The following is a 13,506-nucleotide window of genomic DNA, read 5'->3' on the forward strand; positions in this document are numbered from 1 at the left end:
AGGAGCACGCTTTGCGTCATCGTGCGTGCCTTCGTCGCGTCTCCATGAAGAGCGAAGGGAAGTGGACGTGCGAACGAACGCAGCGAAAGAGCACCGCTGGATCCCCGCCGCGACGTCGCTATACCAGTCGAAACCATGACCGTTTGAACGAAAAACGGCGGCATGCACCGGAGCAATTAATGCTAACGCAGATTAATTAAACAAAAGCACGCTGCTATACTTATATTGCTTCCCCGGTACAGCATTAGGTACAAGGAATGTAAATAGCACATATTGCGGCGAATTAAATCGTGCATATGAATCTAGAATTAGAAATACACGTTTAATGAGGCAAACTACGGCCTACAAACTTAAAGAGAACGTCACCAGGCATCCAGAGTCAGTGACGAGAAGGCCAGTCTCCCGAAGTCGCGATTTACCGCTGAATTTAAACGCGTGGTACGTTCACGAGTGTTCCAACCCAGAACACACGATGACAAACAGGAATGTGCTGCAGCTTCCCAGAAGAAAAAAGATGGATAAATAAAGAACTGGGCTGGCTGGGATCCCCGATTTTCTGCGTAGAAGCCGTGTGCGCTGAAAACTCCGCCACGCACGCGGCAATATATGGATGGTGTCCGTGACGTTTATTCGGTAGTAGAAAGGGGGCCGGATAAATAAGCCAGAGAACGGATTTGTACGGATATTTTTACCAAGTCACCTTCAGGTGGCGTACTTGTCGTAGCAAAGTTTTGTTTGACTAGGGTGCCAAAACAAAATGCAAGAAAGCAATCCCGTATTATCCCCACGTAATTTGGTAATTTAAGTGGTAATTTGTAGTCGTAATTAATTACTTTTGGCTAAAAGGAATTGTAATTGTAATTTGCTTACTTTTTTGCTTCAGTAATCGCGAAATTTCCGGCATAATTACAATTCTTTTTGCAAGACATTGTGGCGCCGACGGAACCTCTCGAAAGCCTCAGCGCTCGCACAGGAGGCCTAGCGCTCGGTTGTACACTCGCACACATTGACACGCATGCAGACGCACGCACAACAAAAATAGCGTCAATTTTTTTTTTTTTTGCTTACATTGCGGGTTGACTGAAAATTTTCTTTGTAGCCTACCTCAACGACGCCGTGGAACGCCATCTGCGGTGCGAGGAGATAATAATAGGGTAAACATGCCAAAATATTGAAAAAGAAAGAAAAAAAGATTGAGGTTCAGCTTTCATCCGAGCTTGAAAATTTTATTGTCTATAAAGTTACTTTTCTTTTTTGTCTTTTGCCAGTTTTTTACGTCCCTCTTCCAGCACTGTCGTATATTTGTTTCTTCGTATTATTTTGAAGTCTATTTAATTGTGGTTTAACTTCTGATATTATTTGCATATGCATTTTGGAGACTGATCTCGCACCTTTGAATTTTCTCACCAATGATTCAGGAGCCACCTATTCGGTCCTTATATATCTCTGAGCCATTATAATTCAACTCAATCTAAATCATTTACAATAACATGAAGTTTGTATGTGAATGTGGTTGTATTAGAACTGTGGATGTTAGTTTTATGTCAACACTTGTAAAATATTCATATATGACTAATTTTCGCAATTTTATTTGCCTTGAAAACAAAAGTCTCTCAACCCAGTTTTTTCTTTGCCGATCTGGCGTCTTCCAGGATATGAACTAGTTTAATAATATTTATTAAAAATGTAAGAACCTGGCACTTCATTGCCCCAAACTGTCAAGCTCTGTATCAAGGTTAATAAAATTCATAAATGGAAAGTGCCATACGTGACATTTATGCATCTATGCTCAGGCCTCCCCAAACATTAGGGAAAGGAATGAACATATGCGTTGCATTCAATAGAACATACCCGCAGTCGGGTCGCTCTCAAAAATAAGTAATTGCAAAGTAATTTTATTACTTTTTAAAAGCAGTTTGTAATTGTAATTAAATTACATTTTGGAAGTAATTTACCAATTTATGATTTATATATATATATATATATATAAGTGAGAGAGAGAGATGGAGATAGAGGGAAAGAGAGAGGGAGCATGTAGTGTCGTAGGAAAATAAAGTAAACGAAGTTCCCAGTGGCCGATTGCTGCAGGATCTTTTCTCGAATCACTAGTCCGTAATATGATACCTCTTTGTACACAGTAGTTTCTCCTCACTTTTACTGTGTGAACGATTGCTATAGTAATCAATAACCTCATATCTGAATAAAAATTTATGAAAGATGTTGTTAGTTTCATGAAACTGGATCTCAGAGTCACTTCTCGTATAGGGCACTGAAAGGACCCTATTTTGAGGAGTTGTGTCTTTCTCAAACAAATAATGCAATATGTTTTAACAGAAATGAATGCCAAAACAGAGTATGACAGAGTACCCAAATTTTCAACAAAAAAAAATAGAAGGTGGTGTTTTTGTTTTATTTGCATCGGAATGTTTGGTTGTTTGATTTTTTCCCCATTTTTGCCTAAATTTATTCCAACTTTTCCATCACTCAGATACCTTACATATTTTTAAATAATAGTCATGTCTAAGTGGAATACTATCCGAAAAGTATACGATAATGACTAAATTATTTAATTAAGTACAGACCTCCAAATTGCGCCACTTGTCGTTCAAGCAGGCATGTTTAGAAATTTTTCGAAAACGAAATATAATAGAAATAAATATAATGACTACATATTACAAGTACGCTATACCCATAGTTCATTTCTAAAAAGTATCAGAATTCTCCTAATTTTAACATTTTAATTATTCACTTTCATTCGCTCTATCGTCCTATGCTCGAGTACGCGTCAATTGTCCGGGATTCATGTCTCAAAAAACAAGATATAGAAAAACTGGGAAAAATCCAATGATTGAGTGCGCGATTTATTTTTTCTGATTCTAGGCGCTTCTTTTTAGCGTCTCTAATGTTACAAAAATGTAGACTGGAATCGTTCAAGACCAAACGGAACATTGCTAAATTCGGAATCTTTTATAAGATCTACAATAATAAATGTGGTTTAAACAAAGACATACATTTTTCCTCCTCTCCGGTACTCAAGAGGTTAAATCACTAAAAAGATGTTAGATCATATGTGCCTAAAAATAACACATTTATATACTAATTTTGTACGAACTGCCAACGAGTGGAATTCATTGCCATCTGACTGTGTAGATGCTCCAAATATTGATTGTGTTGACTTTTTTTGTTTTTTTTTTTAGAAATGCGATGTGACCCTCTCCTTCTAGGATGGTGAAAAATCATTGCAGTATTTTTTTAAATAAGATAAATAAGTAAATAAATGGAGTCATGCACTATACTTTCCAAAAGCAAGGACATTGACTTCTATACATCAGCATTTATTATTCCCTTCTTTCTGCATTGTCGAGAGCACTCTCCCCATATCTATCATTCTGGAAAGTTCATTGTTTTCTTTGCATCGGTTTTTTCTACTACCGAATACTGCTCGCGGACACGTAGCAGTACTTTTTGGTCCTTGTCAGTGAAATATTGAACGTTCAAGGTTATAGAAAAAAATGGCGACCCTCACTATCAACGTCTTTTAAAAAAAAGACTAGCACAAGACGGCAGAAAGCGTTCAATCGTTTGGTGTAGCGAACACTCGGTCAAAAGAAACAACAGTTGTAAAGTACTTGCTGCGTCTATCGTGAGATTGCACGTAACAGGCGCGATTCTCAGCTGGATAAACACCTGCCCCCGCCGTAAAAATGTTTGAGGATGTTAAACTTATTTTTTCTTCGTGTTCATGTTCTGTCTTCATGTGCGTGGAAAATCTCCCAATAAAATATAGCTTGGAGCGAACTATGAACTGGTTGCAAGCCGATGCCTATTTTCATGACTCATTTTACGGCAAGTGCGTCGATTCGTAAAACCTTATAGATGGTACGTTTTATATGTGTTGGTTGCAAATGTTGCATTCGGTTGTAAATTGACCACATATGAAAGATAAAAAGCTCTTCACGTAGGCTTGTCGACCAGGACTGCCAATTCGGAAGCAAATAAAAAGTAACTCCCCACATACGCGGCCTTACTTTACGATACCAGAGTTATAGCTCTATTTATGATGCGGTAAATAATTCTACATTTAGGCGTGGTCCTGAAACTTAGGCGGCAGTATCCTTCACTTAGGCCGATACCAAGATATAAATAGAACCGCACAAAAGTGGATAGTACAATTTAAACCCTATTTACGTATGTCCCGGAAACAATATTATCGCTTTATGCAACTGCCATAATTAGGTGCTGATTAGCTTTTTGTTAGTCGCATTCGGAAAGCGCAACATGTTCTGTTGTTCGAACGGCTGACGTAGCTCCATAGTAAAAACGCTTACGTATAAGAAACTTCATTGCCCAGTAAACGAATATGATCAAATAACATTATATAAGAGCATACAAGAACCTTCTAAGACCATGCAAGAAGAAGATAATATTATATAGCAAGTTTTAATAAAAATTTTATCAGGTTTTTATAACATCTTACGTAATCTCATATTGTCCTTTTATGTTCTTATAACGTTTTTGTATGCTTTTATATAATGCTATTTGGTTATATGCGCCCATTGGACATAGAAATTGTTTATACACATAAGATTTTTTTACTTGAGAGCGACTTGATATTCAAACAAACGGAACGCAACTGCACGAGAACAGAACCGCGCTAAAAGCAACGACAAGGCAGACTTACCTTCGGGTCTTATTCTGTGGTCATACCGAACGGGATCCAATAGATAGTCCAGAATTTGCTTGTCCGTATAATTGTGGAATCTGCGCAGACCGAGTTTCAACACAATATTAATTAAACTACAACCAAATCGGTTGTGATAACAGTTCGTCGCACATTAGAAAGAAAGCTGCGTAGTGCGTTGATATGCATCAAATTAAGTGGCCCTCGGTGCTCATTTCTTGCGAAAGTCTTCTAACCAGAAAGGGCAACACTTTCTAAGAATCCTTGCCAAAACGATTTTTTACCGGCAATCATAAGAAACCATTTCTCAGCTTGTTAAAAAAATACTCAGAATCAAAATGTATTTAATTGCTAGTAGAAATCATGTGCACTACCAAAATGAAATTTGCCTCCAAAACGTTCAGTTCAATATTGAAGTAACCAAACTCGTTTTGATCCGAGAGAAATTTCGAAACATGCGTCTCTTTAAGGACGTCGATTCCCAAGTAGATGCACGTCGAAAATAGTCCCTGGAGAAGGGGAACAGGAGGGACAAAGACCAAGACAAATCTCCAAAACACAGCTAGGTGACCGGTGCGCAACCAAAAAAATCCGCCTGGTTCGGGTACCGAACCCGGGACCTCACAATTTCCCGTGGAGCGCTCTACAATCTGAGCTAACCAGGGGTAGTCGTCAGTAGAGCAAACAAGTTCTATCAGCTGCCACCTGTATATGAGCAACAAAGGTGAAAGCTTGAAATTTAGAGTTATCCATTACAATGCAATTAAATGCAAAAGGTGCAAGCGAGCTGGTCAAGTAGCGCACCAGTCCCATAGCTCTGTTTGGAGATTTGGGTTTGTTCTTTGTCCATTTTTTTCCCTCCTCCAGGGATTATTTTCGTGATTCTTGTCCAGCTCGCTTGCACCTTTGTATTTAATTGTATTACAATCATAGATGCATATTTCGGTATCACTCAAATATGAATTGCGACGTCAATATGGCTTCGTAATTGCTATTCTTGTTCGAAAAATCACTTTTGTAAAGTGCGTTGTCTAGAGATGCACTCAAATGTTTTTGACAGTTTAGGGTCACTTTAAGTTGTAACGATGGCGTGAGTGGACACTACTGAGTACCTTCGGTGTGAAGAAGAGTCGCCCAGAAAGGAAATTAGCTAAAATGAGAAATCTTGTGTCTAGTAAAAGAAACACATCCTTTTTTTCAGAAAAACAAAATTGTTTTATAATATATGAGGAAATCGTTCGCATTCTGAAGAGACACGCCCACCACCAATGGCCGCTATTGTCACATTTCTTTCTTTTAGCGGTGATTTCGTACGGCTTATTTTTGTACAAGGAGATTAAAGGTACTTTATTGATTTTTAACGACATTTTAAAGATGGATGTAGCAATAACAAAGGCACAACATGGTGAAGCAGATAACCTTGTAGTGTATATGTATTGGACCTTTTAGGGGATGTGTCGTTTTAACCGGTGTTTCGGGGCTTTTTGTCAGCCTTATTTTTTACCAGCTTATTTGCTCCCTCAGATTTATTTAATAGCATCTCAAATTGGCCATTCAACATGACAAGTATACCGTTAACCCGTTTACGGCTTTATATTATTTACTTGATTTCGATGGCTTTTTTCTATAGAATCTACATAGAAGAGAGGGTCTATCTCAAACCATGCGAATTGTTTCTTATTTATTATCGGACGCCTCCTGCAGAAATTGGTCGCCAGTGCGCCTTCACTGCGTTTTTGCGCGGGGAGGAGAAAAACAGGCGGAAAGGCGGAGATCCTTCAGGATGATCGACGCTTATGTCACCTTCTCGCAGCTCGAATTGCGAACGCGACCCATAAACCACGTGACCCCCATGGATCAGTACGAAACTCTCTGTAATATAGATTATCTAGCTCTTCCTGGCCTACACTGACGACACCGACACTTATCTCCGAAAAGTTATGCATTTTGTTACTGTCGTCAGCGTGATGTAGACAAATTTACAAAACGCTGCCCGCTTCTTCATGTCTATCTTCATTTAATATTGATTTCAGCGGAGATCTCATAAAACACACAAGCACATGCATACTCGTTATGCGTTTTAATACAAAACGTATAGATATGATACGTGCAATTCATGCAAATGTGCCTGCGAGCTGGACAAGCATAACGATAATAATCTCTGGAGAAGGGGCACAAGCGGTGATGTGGTTGTAGTTCCCGAACTCCGTTTGTGATTGGTGCGCAGAAACTCATCAGTTGTGTTCTTGATAGAAAAAAAACAATAACATAAACTGGACTCATTTATCAGTGCGATGCTGCACAACTCAATTGGCAAACTACTCAAGTCCTGTATTTTCGCACTTTAGTGTACTCCACATCTGCTTAAACGAACTTCTGATAGGTGAGCTTTTCAATACTTCGGTAGTTTAGGTCAAACTACCAAAGTATTGCAAACAAGGGATACCTAGAGTATACCACAGCAGTATTTACGATTTTCAGGTATTTTAAGAGCATTCTGCAAGTAATTTTGATCGCTGCATTTTTATTAGGGTTGGAGAATATTTTGCATGAAATAAATACATATTTTAAGAAATCTGTGTGAAAGGTATTTTGTGCCTACTAATTTAGTATTTAACTATTTCAGAACGTATTAAGAGTACTTCAAATGTAGTTTCAATAAAGGTATTTTAAAAAGATTATCAGAAATATATTTTAGTACCAAGTAGAAAAAAAGAAGTGTATATTTTCGGTATATTTTGTGCACTTACAATTGTTAACTGCACTTGAAACACAGTCAAATTAGAACGTGGTATATTTCAAACGTCTTAGTTTTCGCTAAGGGAAAGGACACACACAAATCTCCAAACTCACTAAGTGACTGGTTTGCGACTGAAAAACTCCATCGCATCCTGATATCAAACCAGGGACCACTCCATGATCCCTAATCCCTGGTTGGATACCAGGACCAGCCTGATTTTTTCAGTAGAGTCACCTACAATTTTTTTTAGTTTTGTGTTTGTCCTTTGTCCTCTTCGTTCCCCTTCTTTAGTGATTATTATTGTTAGAGATGATACGTTTCACTGGAGTGTATTGCCCGAAACCCAGTATAAGGAAACGTCTGACGGCTTGGAGCTGAGCTAGTTGGTTCATTGCTTATAGAAGGTGCAATGCTTGGGAAATTTCTGGCTTGCAGTATGAAGGCTACATGCAGAGAGAGACATTCAGAGAGACAGCATATAACAGTTTTCTTTTTTGTGTGCATTTTTTTGTTGTGTGCCTATATGTTGAATGCATCCGTGTCATGAAACAATCATAAAATGTATTGTTCGTGGGATAGTGCGTTAAAATTGGTAGTTTTGCCAACATTCCACTCCTGTAACGGCCTGCAGGCCAACAGTATGAATAGATAAATAAATTACATTAAAAGTGTTGTGTTAAGTCACTAGCTTTAAACCTTTTTTACCAATTTACTTAACAACTTACCAATTTTTACCAATTTGCAATATGCACTCTAAGAAAAAAAATGGGCTTGAATTACTAGCCCAAGGGAGCAAATACGCTGCCACAACCATTAGTTTTCTAGGGCAGCAACGGTAATGAGAGCAACCTTTGCTCCCCTACCTTTAGTCCCTCAAAGCTGAACCGCCAGGGCTAACTTTTGCACTCTTGCTTAAAGACCACCGGCACTAAATGCTGCGCCCTCATCTATTTAATTACTAAACTGCGCCCTCACACACCCAGGTGGCGCTAGTCAACGTCAGATTCAAAACTGGTAAAGATACGCTGTCACTGTGGTAGATCTTTTCCACACTCATTACGTTCACCTATGAAAAACGCTCATTTCCCTTTTTCACACCTATTATGCAATTTAACATAGACAAGGAATTAGAGCACAGATGACACACGCGCAACACAAACCCGCAGACACGCTAATTCAATCGCCACCCCTCTAGGATACCCATGCGCCTTTTATACTGATCACACGAAACGAGTCATTTCGTCAGTGTCCATCTAAACCGTGAGCGATGTTACAAATGTGGTGTTGCTTTCGCACCAATATTATTCTTCAATATGCTTCTCCAAAATTGTTGCTAAACTTTCCAATGAGTGTATCTCTTACTAAGAAGTAGCGGTAGACACAGTAATTATTTGTGACAGTCTATAAAACAGCGTCCTCATATAGGCTCCCAGCAGCCATGTTCTCGCTTCCCCGCATAGACTGCCCTACTTGTCGCATGAGCGTCTCCGTGGCAACCACATCGTCTCTTGCAAAAAAAAAAGGACACATTTTAAGATTACAAACAAAAAACAGAATGAACTTTCTTTGTCTTTGGAAACGTTTTTACCACGTGCTACGTGGTTATTTTCATGTCAGTTAAACAAAAAAAAAAGTATGAACGCTTTCAAAGCAGGTTCCAAAGAATGAAAAGAGGAAGGACGCCAGGACAGTGGTCAAAATCCGTATGGCCAGTGCAACAACAATGGCGGCGCTGGAGTCAACGTTGGCTTCCACGACGTGCTGGAACAGAGGCTGCGATCGTTATAAAGTCAGCTCCAACCCTTAAACATGCCCCCTCCTTCAATTCTTGATGCTACGATTGTCTGCGGATACCTCCCCCTGCGTTCTGAGACATCAAGTGCGTCGCTAACGCTGGCCATCGGCGATGCAGCAGACGCCGCCATCTTGTCCGCGCGTTTGGAAAGGTGCACCCTGTCTTAGGAGGAATAATGGCTGCTTTTGCTCCCGCGCGCCCCTCGGTTAGTCTCGGTCGAGTGCAGTTAGTCCTCGACATTTGCGCACGGTACCTAGCTCGAACCAGATTGTCTCTTCGGGGAGCAAATGGGAGTCCAGAAGACCAAATGCGGCCGTTAGTCCTCTCAGACTATCTTTTTTTCTTAGAGTCTGGTGACTGGCACGCTCATATATCTTTCCTTTTGGAAACTAAGCGAACATAAAGACTCCATTAATGATACCATTGGCTTTCACCACCTATCTCACCCGGTGTTTTTCTATCGTGTCGCAAACACAGCTAAAGTTCAATCAAAAAAAAAAAAAAAAAGATCGGAGTCTACACATTTCTGTTTATTTTTGTTCACACAATAATCATAAATGCTTACCTTGTTACCATAAGAAAAGTATACGGTTATAACCTATGGCGTTCTTTACCACTGATTTATGCCAAGTCATACCACAGAGTTTTATTCTTAGTGAGATTTGATGCCATTGAAATATTAATGGGGTTTGTTCATTTTTTTTCTGATCTAAAGCCCTCGGCTGATTTAAGCGATGGAGTGGGGAATTATGAAATAAAACAATCAAAAGTGAACCACACCTTTTTCGCTACAACTTCTTCCACGGTAGGATCATAGAAACTGGAACTCGGACATCGTTATTGTTTCTTATTAACGACTCATTATCAAATCGCAAGCAATGTTGTAATTAGAATGAGGTTAAAAACATTGTTCTCTCATTTAGTCGAGATATTATCGAAAATCTGAGAGAGGTGAATTTTTGTTAAGCAACCTTTGCAAGGACGAATATTCTCACCGAAATTAACCGAACGGCGGTGACCCTCACTAGGCGAAACTGGACGCTCATGGCATTGCATTGTTTTCGCCATTTGAAAATTCTAGGCATTCAAAGTTTATATCGAATATTACTCGAAGTTGGGCTGCTCTTGTCCACACCCTTCATGGACGAACACTCCCTGCAAGAATTCTCTGCTGCCAAGGCGCTTTCGTTCACTTGGCCACAGACACTGACCTGATGAGGTGCGCCTGGTGCAAAGAGGAGGAGGTGGGCGAGGAGGAGGGCGCCTGGGCCGGCAGCTGCCTGACGAGCGCCATGCAGACAGCCAGCGCCAGCGCCCAGCACCACATCTTTCCAGCACCTGCGCACGCGCGAAGACCGATACCAAATCATCAGCCCGGATGCACAGCAGAAGCAACGATGGCACCGATCAAACAAACAACGTGAGGCGAGGCACATTACACGGAGCTGACGATACAGCCGAAAACAGGCTGCCACAGCTCGTTGCCAATGACACTGACAAGAGACTGCTCGTTAGGGCCAGATCTGGTTCTCGTCCACGCGCGGGAGACGTGGCAAACAATTGCTCTCGATTCCTCGGTTGCGCTCCTTATCTTATTTGCTCTATGGTATCGACAAGTGCGCAATGAGTTTATGCGGCAAGTGCAAAGCAGCAGTAATGACGTATTATAAATTTGCATCGCACATATCCTCTTGTGTCACGTCCTCCGAACCTTAACACGATCTCTTTACATAATGCATTTAGGCTGATACCTAAGAGTTTCAAGAAGTTTCGGTGAGTGAATTTCGTTCAAGATGGCTGTTCTATCAGGTGCAAATAAGGGAACAGAGTTCCGCTTGCAGTTGTGAGTTAAGTAACAAAAGGGCGATAATTCGGTTGCACAACATTTTCAGAGCTTGGTCAACAATCTATTATAACAGAAGGCAAAGGTCCAATAGTTCCTACTATGAACTCATATTAGTTCTTTAGGTGGAGGTTGAATGGTGCTGAGGTACTGAAATAGGGGGAGCGTTACATATGCCAAGAGCTCGCTTCCGTGAACGGTATCGGCTCCTTATATAAGCTGGCATTAATAGGGTTAATGGCTGTAAAACGAGCTGAAACAATACGCACCTACTGGTTAAAGTTCGATTTTTTAGCAAGTTTGTATTTTAGAGTTTAATTTTACATTTCACGGCATAGCGCAATTCCTGCGAAAAATATTAACATGCTTAACATTTCGAATCACAGGCTCGGAACCAGATAACTGAGCCGCCCGAGAGTCTCGATAGTCGGGCTTCTACCGCAATCTACGCTGGGAGCACTTTCAGATTTGGTTGTGGTTAAAAGGGAGCTTGATTTGCATTTTTGTTCACTCTTAATATTGTCACGGGTAGTGACCAAAAATAACAAATAAACAGGAAGAAATAAACGTTTAATGTGGCGAACTTGTGCCAAAAATAAAAGAGTACAAAAGATAATAATAGAGCGTCGCGGGCGTCGAAGTCGGCGTGGCAGCAGAGTCGAACGCTGGGGCGAGACTGAATCCTGCTTGCCAGGCGGAGCCGCCTTTGTACACGCGTTGGCTTCTGGAGCGTTCGATGTAGAAGGTTCGACGCGGAGAACATTCTAACCTCGAATCAGCTAGACGGTTCTCGAATTCACTAGAACATCACATTACAGTGTAAACAAAAATGCGTAGCCGCGGCCAGGAATCGAACCCTGGCCCTTCGCGTGGGAGGTAAGCGCGATAACCGTTGTGCTACGGCCGCGGTGCCTACTTGGCGCGCGGCAATATGCATGACATTTTCCCACGAATGAGACTACTAATCTGGACTGTGACTTGGTTTATGATTTAGGTACTACCACACCAAGACCGGCTGGTCTTTCTTGTGCATATGAGAAATAACGCATAATCATAATGATGATGATAATGATAGTGATTATTATTATTAATATTATTATTATAATTCTTATTATAATAATTATTATTATTATTAATTATTATTATTATTATTACTATTATTATTATATCAATTCCACTATTCTGCTGTGTTTGTAACTTTGTAGTCTTCTTTTTACGTTTTTCGTTTTGGTGGAAGTATTATTTTTGTGTGTTCTTGTATTGTGTTTTTTTTTAACCTCTGCGTGTTGTCTGCGGTTCGCATGTTTCTCTTCCAAAGTTTAGGTAGTTTTTGCGGGTTCTCCTTTTTTCAAGCTCACTCTTCATTGAAAATGGCATCACTACCCTTCCGAAAAAGCCAGTATAACTTTTCGCTAACTAGATTACGGGACAAGAAATCTAACTATGTATCTTGCTGGAAACTTGAAATTTAATTTGCAGACAATTGTCTGCAAATGGAATTTGAAGTTTCCAGCGATAAATCCAGCTAGATTTCCTGTTACATAATCAGGTTAGCAAAAAGTTATACTGTTTTGATTTTTTTCTCGGTAGGTTTTCTGTCATCACATTGTGCTCACTAAACGCAATTGCGGGTCCAAGTCCCACAAGCCATTAGAGGCTTTGACAGGCTCGAAAAACCTTTCTCGACTCTTTACGCGTGTAAATAATGTCATTATTAGCAGCAGTAGTAGTCGTAGTAGTACTAGTAGTATTAGTGGTAGTAGAAGTAGTAGTTACAGTAGAATTTGTAGGAGTATTATTATTATTAGTGTTAGTAGTAGTAGTAGTAGTAGTAGTAGTAGTGGTAGTAGTAGTAGTAGTAGTAGTAGTAGTAGTAGCAGCAGTAGCCGTAGTAGTAGTAGTAGTAGTAGTATGTCGTCTCCTTTAAACCGAATGCTTGCTGTTTCTATCAGAAGGTGGTGTCATATAAGCACAACTATCGAGCGACTCCGTGGTATTCCTCGAGGTCCCCTGTTGAAACTTTCAAGGATGCCATGGTAATTGAGAAGAAAACTCAATTAAGCCTCGAGATATTGTAACGCAAACATCATCAGTAACTTATATTTCATTGAAAATTTGACCAATCTGCGTAAAGATGCCGATTATATGTGCTGGTTTTCCATCCGGTATGTTCACAAGGAACGTAGTGGCGTTAATGCCACTGTGTTTCTTCTGACATTAATGCCTCAAGGAACGCAGCGGTCCCACTGTCTCTATATACTCTTAACCAGTCATTTGAAAAATAACTTTGCAGGCATCACTGCCACAGCAATGCACAATTAGACTCGTTTGCTTTTGATTCGGAATAATGAAAGAAAAAATGCGTATAGCGCAGGAGAGCTAATGCATATTGAACACGATAATAATTCTAGAACTGGGGAACAACAGAGCCAAAGCAGTAAAGGGCA

General features: G+C 40.1%; 1 protein-coding gene across 1 annotated transcript in view; it reads right to left on the minus strand.

Annotated features, from left to right (window-relative positions):
- The window catches only part of LOC120844255 (glutamate-gated chloride channel), a gene marked incomplete at its 5' end in the record, with an annotated part of 134,397 nt that extends 121,473 nt beyond the window's left edge, over window positions 1-12,924 (minus strand). Inside the window, 3 exons of the mRNA XM_042291251.1 lie at window positions 4,682-4,761; window positions 10,428-10,467; window positions 12,879-12,924. Of these exons, the coding sequence (XP_042147185.1) occupies window positions 4,682-4,761; window positions 10,428-10,467; window positions 12,879-12,924 (166 nt within the window). The remainder of the gene's footprint in view (window positions 1-4,681; window positions 4,762-10,427; window positions 10,468-12,878) is intronic.
- Between the last annotated feature and the right edge of the window lie 582 nt (window positions 12,925-13,506).

This window comes from Ixodes scapularis, unplaced genomic scaffold (assembly GCF_016920785.2).
Source record: "Ixodes scapularis isolate PalLabHiFi unplaced genomic scaffold, ASM1692078v2 PGA_scaffold0__279_contigs__length_252992795, whole genome shotgun sequence".
Taxonomy (NCBI): Eukaryota; Metazoa; Arthropoda; class Arachnida; order Ixodida; family Ixodidae; genus Ixodes; species Ixodes scapularis.